The sequence below is a fragment of the Dendrobates tinctorius genome, unplaced genomic scaffold (genome assembly GCF_039654945.1).
Source record: "Dendrobates tinctorius isolate UK_male_01 unplaced genomic scaffold, ASM3965494v1 ptg000091l, whole genome shotgun sequence".
NCBI classification, from domain to species: Eukaryota; Metazoa; Chordata; class Amphibia; order Anura; family Dendrobatidae; genus Dendrobates; species Dendrobates tinctorius.
This window is the reverse complement of record NW_027361759.1, coordinates 3,774,471-3,797,459: the sequence shown is the minus strand read 5'-3', so window position 1 is coordinate 3,797,459 and position 22,989 is coordinate 3,774,471. Positions and strand designations below refer to the sequence as shown.

General features: G+C 49.0%; 1 protein-coding gene across 1 annotated transcript in view; it reads right to left on the bottom strand.

Annotated features, from left to right (window-relative positions):
• IMPG2 (interphotoreceptor matrix proteoglycan 2) overlaps positions 1 to 22,989 on the bottom strand; it is a 169,696-nt gene that overhangs the window by 52,261 nt on the left and 94,446 nt on the right. The window contains exon 3 of the mRNA XM_073586264.1: positions 794 to 960. Within this exon, the coding sequence (XP_073442365.1) occupies positions 794 to 960 (167 nt within the window). The remainder of the gene's footprint in view (positions 1 to 793; positions 961 to 22,989) is intronic.

Genomic DNA, 22,989 nt, shown 5'->3' with positions numbered 1-22,989 from the left:
TCCTTAGGCGGCACACGCACGGTACTTACTGGCCTGGAGCATTTGGCACCTTCATTTGCAGGAGCCAATGGGCATACAGCAGGTCTATAGTCACAGTCTCTGTAAGTGGCAGCAGGGGTTCTATAGCGCGGGCCTGCGCTGTCACGGTGCTCAGAGGACAGAGCACCAAACTTCCCCTGCTGCGCGCTGCATGTTCCCGCCAAGTGTCCCCGCTTTTTCGCGCGCTCTGGACTTACTAGCTTAGCCACGCCCCCTGCTGTCGAGTGCAAAGGTCAGTCCGGGTTTTTAAGCTTTCCCCCGGACAACAAAAGTGACAGCCCCGACAGTTCCGGACCTGGCACAAAAGAGGTACCCCCGGTCCGCTCCTTTTTTTTACATTAACATACCCCATATCCATGTTTAATGAGAGTAAAGCAGGGCTTAATCTGTAGATAATGGTCTCTACTGGGCACTATTGACATCCAACCTAAAGATGCACGATATGTTTATGGCAAAGGAGAGATGAAAATGGTAAATTGTGCATAATTGTCTCCATTTTCAAATCTCACATACTCAACTCTTCTTGCTACAATGTCTGCCATCGCCGCACTGAAGTGTTGCCATATACATATATTATTAGCTGATACCAGATAAGGTGCAATGAAATTTTAATAATAATAATAATAATAATAATGCAATGCCCTGTACATTACTGGAAAGGAATAAAAGACTATAGGGCTTTCTCATTCAGAGAAAATTAAACCTATGATTTAGGAGTTTCCTTTATACAGTAAATAATAGTGTAGTCATTTACCTCCATGACCAACTTGCGATGATCATCTGATTGACTGAAGCTCTCGCCAATCTCTAATACTGGCATTGTGCCCTCCTCACACAAATACATCCAGTGCTGATATTCTGCTTGGTCCGGAAGTCGGTCCCAAAATATCTTGAAAACTTCCCAAACTGTCTCTTGGCAAACTGTACAAATACACAATCACAAAGAAATGCTTGTCATAGCTGAACACAAAAGAAATGTCAGTGAACAACCTATGAGATGGAGTTAATGGACCTCCATTTGTGTATTAGAATATCAGGGTCAGCACTGAGGGACTGTTTCATCAGATCGACTACATCAGCTGAACAAAACAAGCCATGTGTAATATAGATTCACAATAGGCAGTTATCATTTTTATGTTTTCAGTAAATGTTTGATGTGATCCTCCATTTAAATTAACTGATTAGTAAACCTGAGCTCATGAATGACAGGACAGGGCATGATTGTTGCCAAGTGATCTAAGCTGCCAGCAGTCCAATAGAGACCTACGTGCAAAAAATATTGGAGGCCCTTTTAGGAACATTGTCATATAATACAAGACTATGACCATATGTGTGGTCAGTACAAAGAACTGGCGCATGAATTATTCCTTCCAAGGACCACACCTAGGACCAGGGAAGAAAGGCATTTCCGGCAGCTAAATAGGAAAGGGTTCTTTACAGTTAGAGCAGTCAGACTGTGGAATGCCCTACCACAAGAGGTAGTAATGGCAGACACTATAACAGCTTTTAAAAAAGGCTGGATGATTTGCTCATTACAAATAACATTGTGGGTTATTGACAGGGGCGTAACTTCTGAGATCGCAGGGTGTCGCAGCTGCAACGGGGCCCCGGAGTGGTTAGGGGCCCGCCCAGTCCAGCAAAGAAGAAGCCGGCTTCATGTGGGACCTGGGCTTTGATCACGTCTTGCGCCCCCTCCTCCAGCATGGACTCGGTTATTCCTCCCCCTGAGCTGTGCACTCCACCCCCCAGTGTCTCATATGATGGAGGATGAGACCTGCTGCCTACACCTCTTAGTGACCAGTCACATGGAGCCCCGTGACTACAGAGTGCAGGGGGAAGGCGCGCACGATGACTGTTCTGTTCGCACAAGATCTGTGATGAGGTCACAGGAGGGGAGGAGTCACGGGTCACATGATCAGGAGCCTCAATGTATGCAGGACTCTGCTGTGCTGGTTGTCATGGTGCTGGGAGAGGTTTATGTGTGGGGTCAGGAGGGGTTTACAGCATTGATATAGCAGAGCCGTGTGTGTATGAGGTGTACGGAGCAGAGCTGTGTGTGTATGAGGTGTACGGAGCAGAGCCGTGCGTGTACGAGGTGTACGGAGCCACGTGTGTACAAGGTGTGCGGAGCGGAGATGTGCGTGTATTTTGGCATGGGGGAGGCCCCACTTGAAAGTTCGCACCGGGGCCCATAACTTTGTAGTTACGCCACTGGTTATAGATAACCCCTTTTTACCCCAAGGGTGGTTTGCATGCTAATGACCAGGACAATTTGTTGTTGTTGAGCAATTTGTCCTGAGTATGCTGATACCCCATGTGTGGGGGTAAACCACTGTTTGGGTGCATGAGAGAGCTTCGAAGGGAAGGAGCGCCGTTTTACTTTTTCAACGCAAAATTGACTGGAATTGAGACCGGACGCCATGTTGTGTTTGAAGATCCCCTGATGTGTGGAAACCCCCCCCAATTATAACTCCAACCCTAACCCCAACACACCCCTAACCCTAATCCCAACCCTAACCACAAACCTAACCTTAGCACACTCCTAACCCTAATCCCAACCATAACTGTAATCCAAACCCTAACCCCAACTCTAGCCCAAACCCTAACTTTAGCCCCAACCCTAACACTAACTTTAGCCTAACTCACTTTAGCCCAACTCTAACCCTAATGGGAAAATGGAAATAAATAATTTTTTTATTTTGTTAATTTAACCTAATTAAGGGGGTGATAAAGGTGGTTTGATTAACTATTTTTTTATTTTGGATCACTGTGATAGGGTCTATCACAGTGATCAAAATGAATCAATAGGGAAAAATTTCCTATTGTTGCCAGGTGCCGGCCGGCAGATCTCGGCAGACGCACCACACATGCTCCCGCCATTTCCTCCCGGAACAAGAAGCCAACGGCCTGGGGGACTTCATGGGGGCCTGGGGGACTTCATGGGGGCCTGCAGGGACAACGTAGGTACCGGGGGGGTGATCGGGGGGCCTTAGTTCTCTATCCTCATGTGCGATCACAACAGAGGAGAGAGAAATTAAATGGAAAATCTGACTTTTTTTTTTTGCGATCGCCATTATACCATTAATAATGGCGATCGCAACACTGGGGTCAGTAAAAACCAACCAGAATCATGTTCTCTGGGGTCTCAGCTACTCCTGGCAGCTGAGACCCCTGAGAAATTTCAACGCTGGGGGGCGCTATAACCTTAAACATCAGCGCCATTAAAAAGGGGCGCTGTGGTTTAAGTTCCCTTAACTGCCACCCTTAAAGGCGTATCGGCAATCGTTAAGGGGTTAAATGTAACTCTCACCGGCAGAGCAGGGGAGAATGATGAGAGCCATGTTCAGCACCCGGCACCAGGGAACAGCGCTTACTGTAACGCTTCTTCCCTGGCTCCCATCTGTGTGGTACTGATGCAGCACACACATGCCACACGTGTACCAAGTATTACACACATGGACACTGACATCTTTGGTACCGGAAATATCAGGACGTATGAAAGAGGCCTTGACATTACGCAGGGACAAGCCCAGCCCCTGAAACGTAGGTCACTGATGACGCTTCATTTTAGTAAAGGGGCAGGGGCTGTGGCAATGTTTGAGGATCCTAGCATGCACTGAGATTCTTAAATGAAACATCATCAAAAAGAAAAGCAGTTAGATAGTGTAGTGTAATTTGTATTTTGGACCACCCCTTTAAGCATTCTGTCCACTGTGAAAACAACAAGATTTAACCTTTATTTAATATAGAAAATTATATGGAAAAAATGAAAAATAAATCACCAAAAATTACTAAAAATTATGTTTAAGATAAAAACTTGCTTCAGGTCTGCCCATTTCAACATCTGGGCAGTCTCGCTCCTGCTCTGCAGTGACATTTTAAATGTCATTGCATAGTATTGCAGCTACTTGTCCCCACAAAGATGACAGAGATGGTTTATTATCATCTATGCCTTCTTCATCGCTGTGTAGGTAAAGGGTTGTGAGTTTTATCCCTTTAAATCTCCATGTTGTTGTTATGAATATATATGTATATTTATATATTTTATATCACTGTAGCATACTAATGTATATTTCATGTTGCTGTATTGTTTATATATTATGTGTTGTTATGCTTCTGCACCATGTATATGATAGGGACAGTGCTGTCTATGCTATGGCCACTAGATGGGGCACTGAGCTCACTGCCTAGTAGAAATAAGTGTAAGACATATAGGAGTTAATTCTAGGAGGGGTTAGCTGGGGAATAAGCCAGGAAGATCTTGCTATAGTAGTCAGTCCGGGGCCTGACCCCTGTGCGCTCGGGTGGGCTATATGTCCGAGCTGCCTAACTACCCCGTAACGTTGAAGCATATTCCCAGCCATCCAAGGGGGGTACTTAGAGAAGAACAAGTTACAGCAGAACCAGCAGTAGAGAGAAAAAGAAGGAAGTAGAGGAAGATAGAAGGTCACCGTAAAAGTGTACGGGCAGGTCATTCCAGATTGTGGCGGATAGCCTCGTCGGTTGGATCTCTGATGTCCAGGGCAAAACGGATGGAAGAATGCTTCACTGTTGTAATGCATGACAGGGAGGACACTAAGGGATCGTCTGAGACGTTCCGTCCCACAGAAACACTTAGTGACGCAAGGAACAGTGAAGGGAAAGATAAAGTAATGTGCAGTCTTTACTGTGATGAAAATGCTGGATACTACGTGGATGTGCTGTGTCCTGAAGTAAATATATTTGTTCAGTTAAGAGTTGCCCTGGACTGCATCTCTATTCTTTGCGATCCAGGACCAGCTTAAAGTCAGCGCAGTAAAGATGACGCTGACAGCACCGTGAGTATTGATTGTAACATGCAAGAGAAAAGGTACTGTAGAGGGAGGCCAGGGTATACAATGCCCAACAACCTCAGCCACGACTACTGCCCTGGCCAATCTTTACATGTTCATTAAGGAAGCACTATGTATGCAGAACTAGGAAGTGCTAACAAATCCTCCGTACAAAGCAGTCCTGTGATTGGTGTGTACAGGGGGAGATCAGGAGCTGCAGGGTCATAGAGAACCAGACCGCTCAGTTATGGAGCAAGGAGGCTGCATTTCCCCTGCAACTGGGGCTAAAATTTAACTACAGACACGGTATGCATGTAGGGTATTTATTATTTCAGTGGGTCAAGCTCTTGATTAAAGTGTATTGTTAGCGACACAGATATAAATACACTTCCCAGGGTCCGCCTTCACAGTGACACAATGTTACTGCGGATCAACACTAAGACTAAGATCAGCAAAAAGCAAAAGGGAAATATACTGTTTGCAAAGAGAAAAACTGATTAAGGAATATCAGAAAACAATCTAGAAATTAAATGAAAAGATAATAAAGCTCATGAAGATGGGAGGCGCTGGACCCGGACCTGCGACACCCATTGGACCACACTGGACCGCCCCCCGGGTGAGTATAATAAAACTTATTTTTCTTATCTTTTAGGTTGGACTGGGGGCTTTTCTACAGCATTATAGAATACTGTAGATAAGCCCTGAAAGACAGCGAACACATCTTATAGCAGCCAAAAGAGGTGACAGGTACCCTTTAAACGAGACCGTGGTTTTTGCTATGTGCAGCAATGATGTGGCACTGCTGTATAGAGCACAAGCGACCGAACAATTGCCGTTTCAAGTCCCATAAGGGAACCAACAAGAATAGTGAAAAATAAAAAAAAAAGTTTTCAAAAATAGGAAAAAATAAAAACCATAAAAGTTCAAATCATCCCCCTTTTTTTTCCCCCATTAAAAATAGAGATATTAAAAAAATACACCTATGTGGTAACACCAGGTTCACAAAAGTCCGATCTATCAAAATTGAAAAATAAGTAACCCAATCAGTAAACACCGTAAGGGAAAAGAAATCAGGAACAAAAATAAAGGTTTTTTGGTAGCTGAAATTCCACAAAAAATGATGTAACAAGCGATCAAAACGTCACATCCATCACAAAGCTCCATCGACCGAAAAACAAAAATGTTACCGGTCTCGTAAAATGGAGACATAACCAAAAATGTTTTTTTTTGCAAACTCGTGAATTTTTTTTTTACCACTAAAATATTTTAAAAAAACTGGACATATTTGGTATTGCCATAGTCGTACTGATGATCACTTGCACTTTTTTCCTGTTTTGCAATACACTGTGTGGTAAAATGAATGGTGTCATTAAAAAGTACAACTTGTCCTGCAAAAAACAAGCCCTAATATGTCTATCTGGACAGAAAAATAACACAGTTATGGCTTTGGAAAGAAGAGAATGAAAAAATGAAAACACAAAAACGGAAATTTGCCCCGTTGTTAAGGAGTTATAAGGAACCGGTAACTATTTATGCTGCCAAACTGTGGACAGCATGTATCAGCGCCTGGCTGTCCGATTTTACCCATGTATATTTTGCTCTGTAATGCTTTAGAAGAAGAAAAGAAGATATACGGTAGTTCAAAAATGTGTACTTAGTGAGAGAATAAAGAATAAAGGATGATCCAGGCATTTCTTATATTAAAATGTTTCAAAAACTTTATTTATTGTTACATCCAAGCAATATGCAGTTTGATCCATGATCAAGGATTTAACATAGTCTTAAACACGCAAGAAAAGACAAATTGCATGCTGCTTGGATGTACCGATATTGCCAATTTTAGCCAAAGCTATTTTAAATAAAGTTTTTGATACATTATAATACAAGAAACGGCGGGATCATCCTTCCATGCTGAATCTACTTAGAAGCTTCAATTTGGGTGAGCGGAACTACATCTGCACCTTACTTAGGCCGGGTTCACATTAGCGTTTGTGTGCACAGCATGTACCTGCGTACCGATCCGCATGCCATCTTGCGTACATATCTTTAACATTGTGTACGCAGGGACATGCGTTTGCATGCGTATGCATGTGTCATTTCGCAGTGTGCGGTGAATGCAACATGTTGCATTTTTTGAGGCGTCAATTTCGTACAAACGCATGCGGATGAGTATGTGGCGGCCCTGAGGCTCAGTCGCCACAGAGGTACTGCACCTCCTCCTGAGGTGTGGTATCCCACCATCCAGGTAAGGTGGAGACTCCTGACCATGCTCCATCACCTGCACCCAACACCACAAAGTAGCGTAGCAAAGCACCTTCGGCGGCTCCCTGCTTGGAGTATAGCAAAGCACCCATTGGTGGATCCCTGCTTGGAACACGAAACGTGCTGGGAGTTGGGTGGAGTTAGATTACATTACAAGGAGCGGGAAGAGTTTAGGACAACAGTTCAGTTGGTTAGAGAGTTGAGGAGAAGATCATCCCTGGAGAGAGGGATAGATGGATGGAAGTGCTGCAGCAGATCCCATTGACCTGGGTCTGCTGGCACGGGAAAGGAAGAGAGCGAGCAACATAGACTGAAAGCCTGATTCTCCATAGAAAGAAAGACTAGTACAGAACGTGAGGAGTAAAAGGGAACAGAGGACGTGGGTTAGAAGAGAACCCTTCCTAGAAGTTCCAGGCGCAAGGCCGGGGCCCCATCCCTGAGGTTGTATGGATACTAATGGTCCTGCAGCAGACACGGAGGAATAGAAATAGTGACCACTTTTTTCCCACACAAGACTTGGGGGCACAACAGCAAATGGATAGTGAGCCGGGACTTAGTAGCAAGAAGTCCCCGAAGCAGGCTACAGCTGTCTGCCGTACAAGTAGAGTTCATAAGAACATTGGACAGGAGGAACTCCAGTGTAACTCAGTACTGGGAGTACTTCATTTAAAGGCGCTATAAGGGGAGACGTTCAGAAAGGCACATGTTGGTGGAGTGTTGGAAAGGAGTATTCCATCTGGCCTGGAGGTTGACTGAGTCCCTGACCCGGAGGACACAGCACGGAGGCAGGCACCTGTTTGTACAAGAGACTGTGAGTAAAGCTTTGGAACTACATGCCCTGGTGTCCTCCACTTATTCCTGCGCCAACCCACTCGGCACTGCTACATCTCTGTGCTGAACACTGCACTCTCTTCCTCAACATCTATTACACTGCCCTGGGACTACACCATCATTGCTGCACCACACCATCTGTCCCAGAGGATCTGTCTGCAGCGTGGGCTTCATTGCCGAACACCACAGGTGGCGTCATGAATCATTCACTATTAAACTTTAATCATCATCCACACATTCAACATTCCCCTTTAACAATGGACGCCCAGGGCCACGGACCGGGTCACAGCTACCGTGACATCTCCCTTTGAACTCCACGGGCCCGGTACCGAGTACCCCGCCTCCCTGGGTGAGGGCGTTCCAAGTGCGTCAAAACAACGCATTACTGTCTATGTGAACGCATTGGTACGCAAGGACTTGCGTACGCATGTGTTAGATATGCATGTGTTCTTCACACTAATCACGTCCAGGAAATGATTTTACCACCTGCAAAATCCCTGCTGTGTAAAAGGGGGTCTGGAGACAGGAATTCTCCTGGAACAGCATTTGCCGCATTTAAAAAATTCGTTGAAAATTCGAACGCATGCGCTGAAACCATGCATTCAAATGCATTTTAGCATGCGTTTGCGCATGCAGATGATACGCTGCGCACAGAGACGCTAATGTGAACGTAGCCTTAGTGAGAGTCCTATCAGTCGCCTGGATCACAACCCTACACAAGAGTTTATCTGAAACACTAGAGCATTGCAAAGAAAATTATGCCTGGCTGCATAACTCATGCTGCCTGCGGTTTGGGCAGCGTAAATCAGATGATAGATTCTGTTTAATCAAACAAACATTAAGATTTATGCTCACTAACTGAAGCAATCACCCATCATTGCAGTAAAAGACTGTGGACAAGTAGTCATGCTGTCAGTGGGCTAAAACGGTCATGAGATGGGCTACCTGCATTATGTATAGTGTATCTATCTCACTTATCTATCTAAATTACTTTGCTTTTATTTTATCTATTACCATGTATAATATGTACTGTTCAGGTTAGTGCTTGGGTTATGGATGGAGATGATGAATAGTAGGAGACTACCTTTGTGTTGTACTTTTGATTTACAGCAGTCTGGCTTTTTATTAGTGATATACCAAGAAATGCCATCCAAATACGTTTGCTGTTTCTGCATTCTTCATTCTTGATTCACCAGATGGTGGCAAAGTTAGTGTCAATGGGTACGAAATGTGAACCTACCTACAGCTTTATGGGTCCAGAGTGTGTAAATTATCAACAGAAAAATGGTCAAATTAACTAATAAATTTGTAAGAATGTGTCAGAGACTGTCATGTTCCTGCCCCTGAAGACAATTGTATAGTGTGAAGAGTTTCATGAGTTTTATACAAGTAGTAGCTGAAGAGCCCGGAGTTGCCCGGGCATAGTAACTAACTGTGGTTAGTTATATCAAATTATAATGGTTATATTGCACATATAAAAACATTTGAACCCAAGAGAAATTGCCCTAATTGCAATAAAAAAAGAAAAATCTATATATAATCTCCAGTTGGCCGCTGTCACCAAATCCCATAAGGCACCGTGGCAGCGCTCGCTCCGTAGTAGCTGGGAGTGAAGTCAGGCGGCTCAGCGTCCCACATGACTGGCCCACTCCCCCATCTGATGCCTCAGGACATGGGGCGGAGCCAGCCAAGCTACAGGTGCGTTGCCACGGAGACTTACAGCCAGTGTCACGGTCCTGTTAGCGCCGGTGTGCAGCCACTGCTGAGCAGGGACTCACCCACACTGCAGAGGATAACTGACGGGGATTGGAGCTTCCTGAGGCTATAAAAAGCTTTCCCAGAACCAAGGAGAGGCCACAATAATAAGCCCCAGGTGTGCAGGTAAGAGCCTGCACTGGGATGATAACATTTAACCCCAGAAGTGCAGGTCATCAGCATTGGTTCCACACATTAACCCCAAACATGCGGGTCCAACCCGCACTGAGATCATGACAGCCAGGCTTCATAGGAGAGCGTACAGCGCAGTTTGAGTGGAGGAGGGGCTGCATTCTCTAACAGATGTACACAGGGAAAAGTGCGGCCCGCGGACCAAGACAGCTGTGGGGCTGGAAACCTGAAGCCTGCGGGCCACACCATGCCCTCCCGCCCGCTGCCTCCCACTGTCTCCCGCTTCTGCCCGCTGCCAGCATTGGTGGAGGAGGGGCCTTCGGCCACTTCCTCCACCAATCAACGTGTGAAACAGTTGATGTGATGACGTCATGTCATCACGTCAGATGTGTACCACCGGAAAGTCAGTGCTCCGGAGGCCGCAGCAAAAGCAGAGTGTTATGAATGAGTCACCGAAGGAGGAAAAAACAAAAATACAAGCTAAGTCCAGAAAACCGGAGAGGTTGGTAGCTATCGGATTGCAGACCCCTGATCCTATCCACAACAACTAACAGTAGCCGTGGGGGGTTCCTACGATGCCCTAGACCCCTCGATCACAGCCGGAGAACTAAATAGGCCTAAAGAAAGAAAGGTGAAATCTAAACTGCCCCAGAGCAGACCCCAAAGCAATAGGCAGCCCCCAACATATAATGACGGTGAAGCAAGATGAAAACACTAACACAGATAGAAAGATAGGTTAAGCAAACGATGGGGCCCAAGCTAACTAAAAAGGACAGGATAGAAAAGCTGTTGTCTGCAATCTGTAAAAAACCCTATCAAAAAATGTCCCAACCGTCTGATAGGAAAAACAGGCCCTGAAGTCGCTAGGACTTCAAAATGACTATATCAGCACTCAGGTAAATTCTGAAGATAAAGCAAAGAACAAACTGATCAGAGACAAAAATGGAACTCGACACACCCCCGACCGGGGATGGCTGAACTCCAAAAAACAAAGTAAACAAAACAAAACTAATAAGTTCAATAGCAGAGCAAAAACTTATCTTTGGGAAGCAGGAATCAGACTGGTCTCCAAGAATCCAGCAGAGAAATCACCAGCGACACAGAAGGGCGTCGGCTGCCTTATATCCAGTCAGAAGTTCCTGTTACCCAGTCATCACCTACCAGCTCAGGTGTTTGGTAATCAGCCTCACTACCTTCCTTCACCAGAAGAGGGAGTTCATCAGACATCGATGGTGAAGGGGAAAATGAACTCACAACAGTACCTCCCCCTTGAGGAGGGGTCACCGAACCCTCATCCACGCCACCAGGGCGATCAGGATGGGCCTGATGAAAGGCATGAACCCATCTTTCGGCATGAATATCGGATGCAGGGACCCAAGAATTATCCTCCTGGCCATAACCCTTCCATTTAACCAAATACTGGAGTCTCCGTCTAGCCAGGCGAGAATCCAGTATCTTCTCAACCTCATTCATTAGCTGGGAAAAAGGGGGCCGACTGCGCCTGCTCCAGGCCCACACATAACTCCAGGTGATGACGTGACAGGTCAAGAGGCACGGGACAGCTACGCAGGAGCTCACTACCCAGGATGAGAGACCGAGTGATAGGCCTGGCATCTGGGATGAGGGACTGGGTCATGGACCATCCTTTCGGGGTCAATGACCGAGGTGCACTCACCACCTCCAGCTCCTGCAGCTTGGTTGTGCCCATCCGCGAATGTTGGATACTTCCGATGACACAGCTGCACACTCCGGCTCCTGAGACTGAAGTTCTGGCTCGGCCTTCACTTCAAGCGCAGACTTCTCTGAGGTGGCCGCTGTTTCCGGTCCCTGCTGAGACTGTAGCACTGGTTCCGGCTCCCAATGATGTTCCGGCTCCAACAGCCGCCCACAGCACTCCTCCACAGGTACAGAGATCTGGTCAGTCCGGACTTCATCTGCGACTCCTCTCAGTCGTCCAGGTCGGGTCTTTTCTTCCTTCATCTGTCGCCATCTCCTTTCAATGTGGCCTAGGCCGCCGCAGCTGCACGCAAGATCTTCTTCTGGGCCCCATCCGTTCCAGGATGAGGTAGCTTCTGGCCGCTCCACCCATTTCCTAGCAATCTGTGGCAGAGGGTGAGGTCTTCTTTTCATCCGGTGCACTCTTCATGGGTGAAGCAAGGGGCTCACTGTCACGCCCACGAAGAGTGTCATCATGGTTTTTGTTCTCCTTTTAGGTGCCATCTTAGCCACAATAACACTGTCAGTCACATAAAAGGTTCCAGACAAGTCCAGTATAATTTAGTTTTCCAATAACATCCACAACATCTTCATCTTTACTCTTCCTGGTCACATTTAGGTTATCAGCATCTGCTTTCTTCACGGTTTCTCCGCATTGAAAGGCATCAGCATCCTGCCGTCTACGCCAAATGTGAGTGAGGGCCAGGGCCATAGTCATGTCCAAGGACACCAGTACATTGGTGCCCTGGCCTCCTATCACATGAAAATAGTGTCCATTACTCTGCATACCTGTGGCTTCATTTTCTGTGTTGTCAGGTTCCTCTCTGCACTGCTGAAGGCTCCTTACAGACGGTTCGACATGAATAGAGTCCCAGTCCATTTCAACTTTCAAAAGAACAACTTTACTGGTTTCTTTACGCAGCACATCCATATTCTTCACAGCATTAACAACATGTTCCACATTGCACATTTCTTCCTCTTTCCCTGCACTTGTCTCACATGTACATTGCATTACACTCACTTGTAGACCAGAAGCCTTCGCTGTCTCCATGTCCTCAATTCCAGCACCAGTCACATACACTTCAGTGGATACTGAGTTCATTTTAACCAGTTTATCTTTAGTGGGCAGTTCAAGTACATCAGTTTTTAACACGCAATATTGGGCACAGTGTCCTCCGGCTATTGTTCTATCAACACAGTACATTTTAATCATTTTCTTACATTCAACTCAGATTATCCGTACTTTAACAGGCCCTGTTAGCTGTAGTGATTTATCTTCCAGCACCGCAGTATTTCCGAGTTCCGCTACATTATCCTCAAGCGGTTCCATGTCCATTTTGCACTGTATGGAAAGATTGTCGGAGCTCTCCATAACCCCTGACTTGAGATTTGGCCTCTGGACATCACACGAATGTCCGCTGGGAGATTTGTACAACCTCATACCGCCAGAATGATTTTCTACCATCATGCTTTCAGCCCACTGCTGCTTGAATTTGACCTTGCCTCAAATGAACATTTTCACTAACTCTCATTAACTGACTCTGACTAAATCAGAAAGTCATTCCCTTTTTGTCCAACTAGCTTCCACCAAATTTTGGGCTAGTACCAATTATTAACTATTTCCTTTCTTATGTAATAACTTAATTTCCTTAGTGTGCTTTCCCTACTGGACACCCGAGCTGAGGGTACCAGGTTACCTTGGGCACTACCTTTACAGTACCCACACAGCAGAATCAGAACATAAAACACTATATATATATATATATATATATATATATATATATATACATACTAGATGGTGGCCCGATTCTAATGCATCGGGTATTCTAGAGTATGTATGTGGTTTATTTATGAAGATTTAATAATAATGCAATAATGCACCCCCCTATCCTGATATGCATGGTCCTCTCACCCCCCAATCCTGATATGCATGGTACCCCTCACCCCCCTATCCTGGTGTGCATGGTCCCCTCACCCCCCCTATCCTGGTATGCATGGTCCCCTCACCCCCCAATCCTGATATGTATGGTCCCCCTCACCCTCCAATCCTGGAATGCATGGTCCTCTAACCCCCCAAACCTGGTATGCATGGTCCTCTCACCCCTCTTTCCTGGCAAGCATGGTCCCCTCACCCCCCTTTCCTGGTATGCATGGTCCCCCTCACCCCCCTTTCCTGGTATGCATGGTCCCATCATCCCCCTTTCCTGGTATGCATGGTCCCGTCACCCACCTTTGCTGGTATGTATGGTCACCCTCACCTCCCTTTCCTGGTATGCATGGTCACCCTCACCCCCTTTCCTGGTATGCATGGTACCCCTCACCCCCTTTCCTGGTATGCATGGTCTCCTCACCCCCCTTTGCTGGTATGTATGGACACCCTCACCCCCCTTTCCTGGTTTGCATGGTCCCCCTCACCCTCTTTTCCTGGTATGCATGGTCCTCTCACCCCCCTTTCCTGTTATGCATGGTCCCCCTCACCCCCTTTCCTGGTATGCATGGTCCCGTCACCCCCTTTCCTGTTATGCATAGTCCCCTCACCTCCCTTTCCTGTTATGCATGGTCCCCCTTACCTGTTATGCATGGTCCCCCTCACCCCCCTTTCCTGGTATGCATGGTCCCCTCACCCCCCTTTCCTGGTATGTATGGTCACCCTCACCCCCATTTCCTGGTATGTGTGGTCCCCCTCACCCCCCTTTCCTGGTATGCATGGTCCCCCTCACCCCCCTTTCCTGGTATGCATGGTACACCTCACCCCCCTATCCTGGTATGCATGGTCCCCTCACCCCCCTATCCTGGTATGCATGGTCCTCTCACCCTGCAATCCTGGTATGCATGGTCCTCTCACCCCTCTTTCCTGGTAAGCATGGTCCCCTCACCCCCCTTTCCTGGTATGCATGGTCCCCCTCACCCCCCTTTCCTGGTATGCATGGTCCCATCATCCCCCTTTCCTGGTAAGCATGGTCCCGTTACCCACCTTTGCTGTTATGCATGGTCCCCCTTACCTGTTATGCATGGTCCCCCTCACCCCCCTTTCCTGGTATGCATGGTCCTCTCACCCCCCTTTCCTGTTATGCATGGTCCCCCTCACCCCCTTTCCTGGTATGCATGGTCCCGTCACCCCCCTTTCCTGTTATGCATAGTCCCCTCACCTCCCTTTCCTGTTATGCATGGTCCCCCTTACCTGTTATGCATGGTCCCCCTCACCCCCCTTTCCTGGTATGCATGGTCCCCTCACCCCCCTTTCCTGGTATGTATGGTCACCCTCACCCCCCTTTCCTGGTTTGCATGGTCCCCCACACCCCCCTTTCCTGGTATTCATGGTCCTCTCACCCCCCTTCCCTGTTATGCATGGTCCCCCTCACCCCCCTTTCCTGTTATGCATGGTCCCCCTTACCCCCTTTCCTGTTATGCATGGTCCCAATCACCCCCCTTTTCTGGTATGCATGGTCCCCAAACCCCCCTTTCCTGGTATGTATGGTCACCCTCACCCCCCTTTCCTGGTATGCATGGTCCCCCTCACCCCCCTTTCCTGTTATGCATGGCCCCCCTCACCCCCCTTTCCTGGTATGCATGGTTACCCTCAACCCCCCTTTCCTGTTATGCATGGTCCCCCTCACCCCCCTTTCCTGGTATGCATAGTCCTGTCACCCCCTTTCCTGTTATGCATGGTCCCTCTCACCTCCCTTTCCTGTTATGCATGGTCCCTCTCACCCCCCTTTTCTGGTATGCATGGTCCCTCTCACCCCCCTTTCCTGGTATGGATGGTTACCCTCACCCTCCTTTCCTGTTATGCATGGTCCCCCTCACCCCCCTTTCCTTATATGCATGGTCCCATCACCCCCCTATCCTGGTAAGCAAGGTCCCCTCACCCCCCTTTCCTGGTATGCATGGTCCCCCTCACCCCCCTTTCCTGGTATGCATGGTTCCATCATCCCCCTTTCCTGGTAAGCATGGTCCCGTTACCCACCTTTGCTGGAATGTATGGTCACCCTCACCCCCCTTTCCTGGTTTGCATGGTCCCCCACACCCCCCTTTCCTGGTAGTCATGGTCCTCTCACCCCCCTTCCCTGTTATGCATGGTCCCATCACCCCCCTATCCTGGTATGCGTGGTCCCCTCACTCCCCTTTCATGGTATGCATGGTCCCCTAACCCCCCTTTCCTGGTATGTATGGTCACCCTCACCCCCCTTTCCTGGCATGCGTGGTCCCCCTCACCCCCCTTTCCTAGTATGAATGGTCCCCCTCACCCCCCTTTCCTGTTATGCATGGTCCCCCTCACCCCCCTTTCCTGGTATGCATGGTTACCCTCACCCCCCCTTTCCTGTTATGCATGGTCCCCCTCACCCCCCTTTCCTGGTATGCATAGTTCTGTCACCCCCCTTTCCTGTTATGCATGGTCCTCTCACCCCTCTTTCCTGGTAAGCATGGTCCTCTCACCCCCCTTTCCTGGTATGCATGGTCCCCCTCACCCCCCTTTCCTGGTATGCATGGTCCCGTCACCCACCTTTGCTGGTATGTATTGTCACCCTCACCCCCCTTTCCTGGTTTGCATGGTCCCCCACACCCCCCTTTCCTGGTATTCATGGTCCTCTCACCCCCCTTCCCTGTTATGCATGGTCCCCCTCACCCCCCTTTCCTGTTATGCATGGTCCCCCTTACCCCCTTTCCTGTTATGCATGGTCCCAATCACCCCCCTTTCCTGTTATGCATGGTCCCAATCACCCCCCTTTCCTGGTATGCATGGTCCCCTAACCCCCCTTTCCTGGTATGTGTGGTCACCCTCACCCCCCTTTCCTGGTATGCGTGGTCCCCCTCACCCCCCATTCCTGTTATGCATGGCCCCCCTCACCCCCCTTTCCTGTTATGCATGGCCCCCCTCACCCCCCTTTCCTGGTATGCATGGTTACCCTTACCCACCCTTTCCTGTTATGCATGGTCCCCCTCACCCCCCTTTCCTGGTATGCATAGTCCTGTCACCCCCCTTTCCTGTTATGCATGGTCCCTCTCACCTCCCTTTCCTGTTATGCATGGTCCCTCTCACCCCCCTTTCCTGGTATGCATGGTCCCATCATCCCCCTTTGCTGGTAAGCATGTTCCCGTCACCCACCTTTGCTGGTATGTATGGTCACCCTCACCCCCCTTTCCTGGTTTGCATGGTCCCCCACACCCCCCTTTCCTGGTATGCATGGTCCCCCTCACCCCCCTTTCCTGTTATGCATGGTCCCCCTTACCCCCTTTCCTGTTATGCATGGTCCCACTCACCCCCCTTTCCTGGTATGCATGGTCCCCTAACCCCCCTTTCCTGGTATGCATGGTTACCCTCACCCCCCTTTCCTGTTATGCATGGTCCCCCTCACCCCCCTTTCCTGGTATGCATAGTCCTGTCACCCCCCTTTCCTGTTATGCATGGTCCCTCTCACCTCCCTTTCCTGTTATGCATGGTCCCTCTCACCCCCCTTTTCTGGTATGCATGGTCCCCTCACCCCACTTTCCTGGTATGGATGGTTACCCTCATCCTCCTTTCCTGTTATGCATGGTCCCCCTCACCCCCCTTTCCTGATATGCATGGTCCCATCACCCCCCTTTCCTGGTATGCGTGGTCCCCCTCACCCCCCTTTCCTAGTATACATGGTCCCCCTCACCCCACTTTCCTGTTATGCATGGTCCCCCTCACCCCCCTTTCCTGGTATGCATGGTTACCCTCACCCCCCTTTCCTGTTATGCATGGTCCCCCTCACCCCCCTTTCCTAGTATACATGGTCCCCCTCACCCCCCTTTCCTGTTATGCATGGTCCCCCCCTCACCCCCCTTTCCTGGTATGCATGGTTACCCTCACCCCCCCTTTCCTGTTATGCATGGTCCCCCTCACCCCCCTTTCCTGGTATGCATAGTCCTGTAACCCCCCTTTCCTGTTATGCATGGTCCCTCTCACCTCCCTTTCCTGTTATGCATGGTCCCTCTCACCGCCCTTTTCTGGTATGGATGGTTACCCTCACCCTCCTTTCCTGTTATGCATGGTCCCCCTCACCCCCCTTTCCTGATATGCATGGTCCCATCACCCCCCTATCCTGGTATGCGTGGTCCCGTCACCCTCCCCTTTCCTGGTATGCATGGTCCCCCTCACCCCTAGGAAACTGCACACATCCAAAAAAAACAAAACATTTATACTCACCCATCTTTCCTGCGGTCCAGCGCTGTCCCATTCTGCCGGAGGCTGGGGGAGCTGGGAGGAGTGTGGCACTGGAGCCGAAGTATGCGCATGTGTCTTCAGGAAAATGGCGCCGGATAGCGCTATGCGGATGCGCGATTCTCACGCACACTCCTGCCCCGGCATCTTTTGGTCCCAGTAAGGCTTAGTGCGAAGTACAGAAAATGACGTCACTCTCATGAGAACGCGAAGTCATCAGCGGTCTTTGGCGCAAAGCATTACTGGGACCGCGATGCCGGGCGTCTGAAGGTGACTATCTCACTATTTTTTATTTCAATTTTATTTCTTACAGATTAATGGTACCCAGGGTCCGGAGGAGTCTCCTCTCCTCCGGACGCTGACTACCAATCAGCGAGGTGGGATTTCCGTTACAGACAGACAGAATTAGACAATTATATAGTAGATATGGAAATGTCATACAGGTGTAGACTATATACAGGAGGAGATAACATACAGTGGCAATTTATGTGCAATATAATCATTTTATTTGTTATAACCAGTTAGTTACTATGCCCGGGCAACGCCTGGCTCTTCAGCTAGTTTATATATAAAGCTGAATGTATGTATGTGTACTGTATGTATCAAGCCACATCCACTACACATACTGTAGCCCCGCCCACTCCGCATAGCCACACTCACTCCACACGCAAAGCTCCGTCCACACGGCCCACGTTGTTAGCGCAGAATGCCCTTGCAGCCTTTCTGGGATTGATGCTGTGCATGGATGGATCCCTGCAGCCCATGATCTACAAGCACTAGATGACAATGGTTGAGGGGAGGACGATGCCTGGAGGGGGGCTATGGCATGAGCAGGGCACCAGTTATGTGGGTCGTGGTGCTTCAGAGCGGAGCTGTCCACTGACTGTGGTGCTGCAGGTGTAGTGCCAGCTCTGCCCACTCCAGCCTCGCTATGTACAAGAAGAGCGTCACTGTGCATGTCCGAGAGTCTCCCCTATTGCTAGCATTACACAAGCCTTCCTGGGAAATAGGAAATAGTGCTGTAACGTTTAGTCACCCAGAGCACAAGGTAAAAATGGCCTGGATTCCTCACTGCAAGAGGGGATTGTAGCAGGCAGATGTAGTGTATGTGTGTGTAGGTGCAGGCAGCCCAGCACTGATGTCCTCTCTACCTGGGCAGCAGCAGGCTGGGTATGTCCCCCTGACTAAAACTGGCAGAAGAGTTAGAGTATTTGGTCAGTATTTTACCTCAGTATTTAATCCATATTTTACCTCAGTATTTGGTCAGTATTTTACTTCAGTATTTGGTCAGTATTTTCCTCAGTGTATGGTCAGTGTGTTACCTCAGTATTTAATCAGTATTTTATATCAGTGTTTGATCAGTATTTTACCGCAGTATTTGGTCATCATTTTACCTCAGTATTTGGTCAGTATCACCTCAGTGTTTGGTCGGCGTTTTACCTCAGTGTTTGGTCAGTATTTTACCTCAGTATTTGGTCAGTTTTTATCTCAGTGTTTGATCAGTAATTTATCTCCGTACTAGAAATTGGCATGATGCTATCTCATCGGGAGTGCGGTGAGATTGCTAGGAATAGACGTCACCGCTATTCCCCACGCAGGCGCAGTAACAGCCGCGTCTTTACAGTGCATGCGCGGGTAGAGTGCGCAGTTGTGGCTGGTCCTGCGCATGCACAGGAATAGCGGTGACGTGAATGTCACTTGCGCAGGTGCAGTTTGTGGCCTTGCAGCCACGAACTGCGCCTGCGCAAGTGACATACACATCCCCGCTATTCCTGTGCATGTGTAGTAATGACGAGGCTGTTACTGCGCCTGCATGGGAATAGCGGAGACGTGTATGTCACTTGCACCTGCGCAAGTGACACTGCCCCGGTGCCTTAAGGGAGTTGGGGACAGCGGCCACTGGCGATTATATATGTAGATTGTTTGTAATATATATTTGGTACCAACTGTATTATAGGATAGCGCCCCCTTAGCCATTCACTGAGGATTTTAGATTTACCCTGCTGTCCTCTTACCCACATTGAGGTCCGGTTCAATATTCACTGCTACTTCCATTGGGAACTACTTTTAGTTAGAGCAGGGGTGGGAAATTAATTTTCCCGAGAGGCCACATGAGAGACCATGACTGTTGTGGAGGGCCGAACCAATAGCTTGAAATTAATTCTACTCAATATTAATTTATTAATATTAATTGTATCACTTAATATTGAGCCAAATTAAGTATGCTGACACCCCCTATATATCTTTAACCCCCCCCTACAGCCCCTTATATTCAGCATGAGCCTCACACAGTCTACTACATATGCGGAATGAGCCCCACGCAGCCTCCCTATATATGGCATGAGCCCCACACAGCCTCCCTATATACGGCATGAACCCCACACAACCTCCCTATATACGGTATGAGCTCCACACAGCCTCCCCCATATGCGGCATGAGCCCCACACAGCCTCCCCCATATGCAGAATGAGCCTCACACAGCCTCCGCATGTGTGGCATGAGCCCCACACAGCCTCCCCTTGTATGGCATGAGCCCCACACAGCCTCCCCATGTATCGCATGAGCCCCACACAATCTCTCTATATACGGCATGAGCCCCACACAGCCTCCCCATGTATGGCATGAGCCCCACACAGCCTCCCTATATACAGCATGAGCCCCACACCGCCTCCCTGTATACGGCATGAGCCCCACACAGCCTCCCTATATGCGGCATGAGCCCCACACAGCCTCCCCCATATGCGGCATGAACTCCACACAGCCTACTACATATGCGGCATGAGCCTCACGCAGCCTCCCCATGTTTAGCATGAGCCCTGCACAGCCTCCTCATGGAGGTCATGAGCCCCACACAGCCTCCCCATGTACGGTATGAGCCCCACACAGTCTCCTCATGTACGACATGAGCCCCACACAGCCTTCCCATGTACTGCATGAGCCCCAGGTTCCCCATATACTGCACGAGGCCCCCACAGCCTCCCCATATACTGATTGAGCCCCACACAGCGTTCCCATATATTGCATGACAGTATACAGCCTTCTCATAGCCTCCCCATGTGCTGCACGTCACCCCCATAGAATCCCCATGTGCTGCACGTCACCCTCATAGAATCCCCATGTTCACCCCCATAGAATCCCCATGTGCTGCATGTCACCCCCATAGAATCCCCATGTGCTGCACGTCGCCCCCATAGAATCCCTATGTGCTGTATGTCACCCCCATAGAATCCCCATGTGCTGTCACCCCCATAGAATCCCCATGTGCTGTCACCCCCATAGAATCCCCATGTGCTGTTTGTCACCCCCATAGAATCCCCATGTGCTACTGTGATGTCACGGGTGACTGGATCGTGACAGTACCCTCCCTCAATGAGGGGCCTCTGGACCCTCAAGACCACTCCTCATCAAGGAACCACCTACAGAGGGGACGCCCAGATCCAGAGTTCACCTCAGCCACTACCTGAACTTCAGGTTCATGACAAGCGAGCACCGCTGGTATTGGCAATGTATGTTCTGGAGGCACCACACATCTCCAAAGCGCCGATCTGGGGAACGAGTTGTGTTTGTGTATGTTTGGGGGTAACTCGAGCTGGCAAGACTCCGCAACACACTTCCACTGGATGTTTTTTGGTGGCCATCCATACATGCTCATTCACACACATGTCCGGACCTGAACGTTTATTGCCACTCATTAGTTTGTCACAATACGGTGAACTCTCACTGGAACTGACAACAGAGGCGTCCCCCTGTGTCGTAACACTCACACCCCCACAAGGCTCAGAGGCAACCTCTTCTCTCTGCCCCCCCTCCTAAGAGGACTCCGACTTAGAGGGGCAGCTTGTGGTGAGGGTTGCGACTTACCCCTACTCCCTGGCAGCACCCCTGCTGCCACTACTGGAGGAGAAGGGGACGGGGATATGGAGGAAATATACACTCCTTGGTCGTCTTCCTCCACACGACCAGGAGGGGGCGGCTTCTTAGATGGTAAAGAATTTTCGGTGTGAGCCCTGTGGACCATATCATCCATCTGCTCACTACAGGGATGTACCCCTTCACCTCGGGAAATCCCAGACAGCACCATGGGGACACCAACTCCTCTCAACTGCCTGGGTGCGTCCGCCTGTATGAGCAAGTCCCGCTCCCCAGCAGGGACTCTAGGGGGCATATTTGCCAAAGCCGCACATTGTGGTTCTGGTTGAGCCAGAGGGGAGGCCCCAGACCCTGATAAATGCTGCTGCTACTCCAACACACCATGCAGCTCCTCACTCTCCTCAGTGAGAACCAGCAGCAATTGCTCACCGGACTGTACTAGGCCCATGGCTCACCAGAGAAAATGTAAGGTTGGTGATAATGTGATGTCACGGGTGACTGGATACTCTGCCTCAGCAGGGCGAATTTCTATGATACCCGTGACCCTGGATACACCGCCTCCAGCAGGGCGAATTTAAACAATGAAACATGCAGCCGGATACACTGCCTCCAGCAGGCGAATTTCAATAGATACACGTGTATCTGGATACACCGCCTCCAGCAGGGCAAATTTACAGAGATAAGGGAAACACCAGGGAAACTGATACAATGGAGGGCCCTGCAATAGGGAACGGGGACGTGGAGACCTTCTGCACTCCCCTGAGTCAGTGTCTCTACACTCCTGACGGTCCCTAGACAGGTTCCGCACCTGGTGACAAGCAGAATACCTAAAAACCCTAGCTCGCCCTGCACCTATCCCTTTCTAATGAATTGGACAGTGCAGAAACTAATCCCACCACTGCACTAAAACACACGTAAGGAAAGTTACAAACAGGGAAAAACCACTTAGCTTTGCTCTGTTGCTATTGCTCCCAGCAACAGAGTCTAGCACCTGAGTGCAGCATTCCTCCTGAATAGCTGCTACTTCACCAAAGCTCTGTCAGAGCTGCAAGGAACTCCTCACTGTTGCTCCTTCCACACCAGGACTCTGACTGAGCTGCAAGGAACTCTTCACTAGGTCCTTCCTCCACCAAGGATGGTTGGAAATGACCAATATCACCCACACTGTGAGTGAGACCACCTGACTCTCCTTTATAGGCAAGAGCCAGAGCCAAACACCTGCTAGTGATTCCCGTGTAATAATACTAGCCACCACCGGGGGCAAAACTAACTTTAAGCAAACAGCTTAAAGGGAAAAAAAAGGTTACATGTGCTTTTATCTGTCACAATCCAGCATGGATCATGACAGCTACACGTCACCCCCCTAGAATCCCCATGTGCTGCACA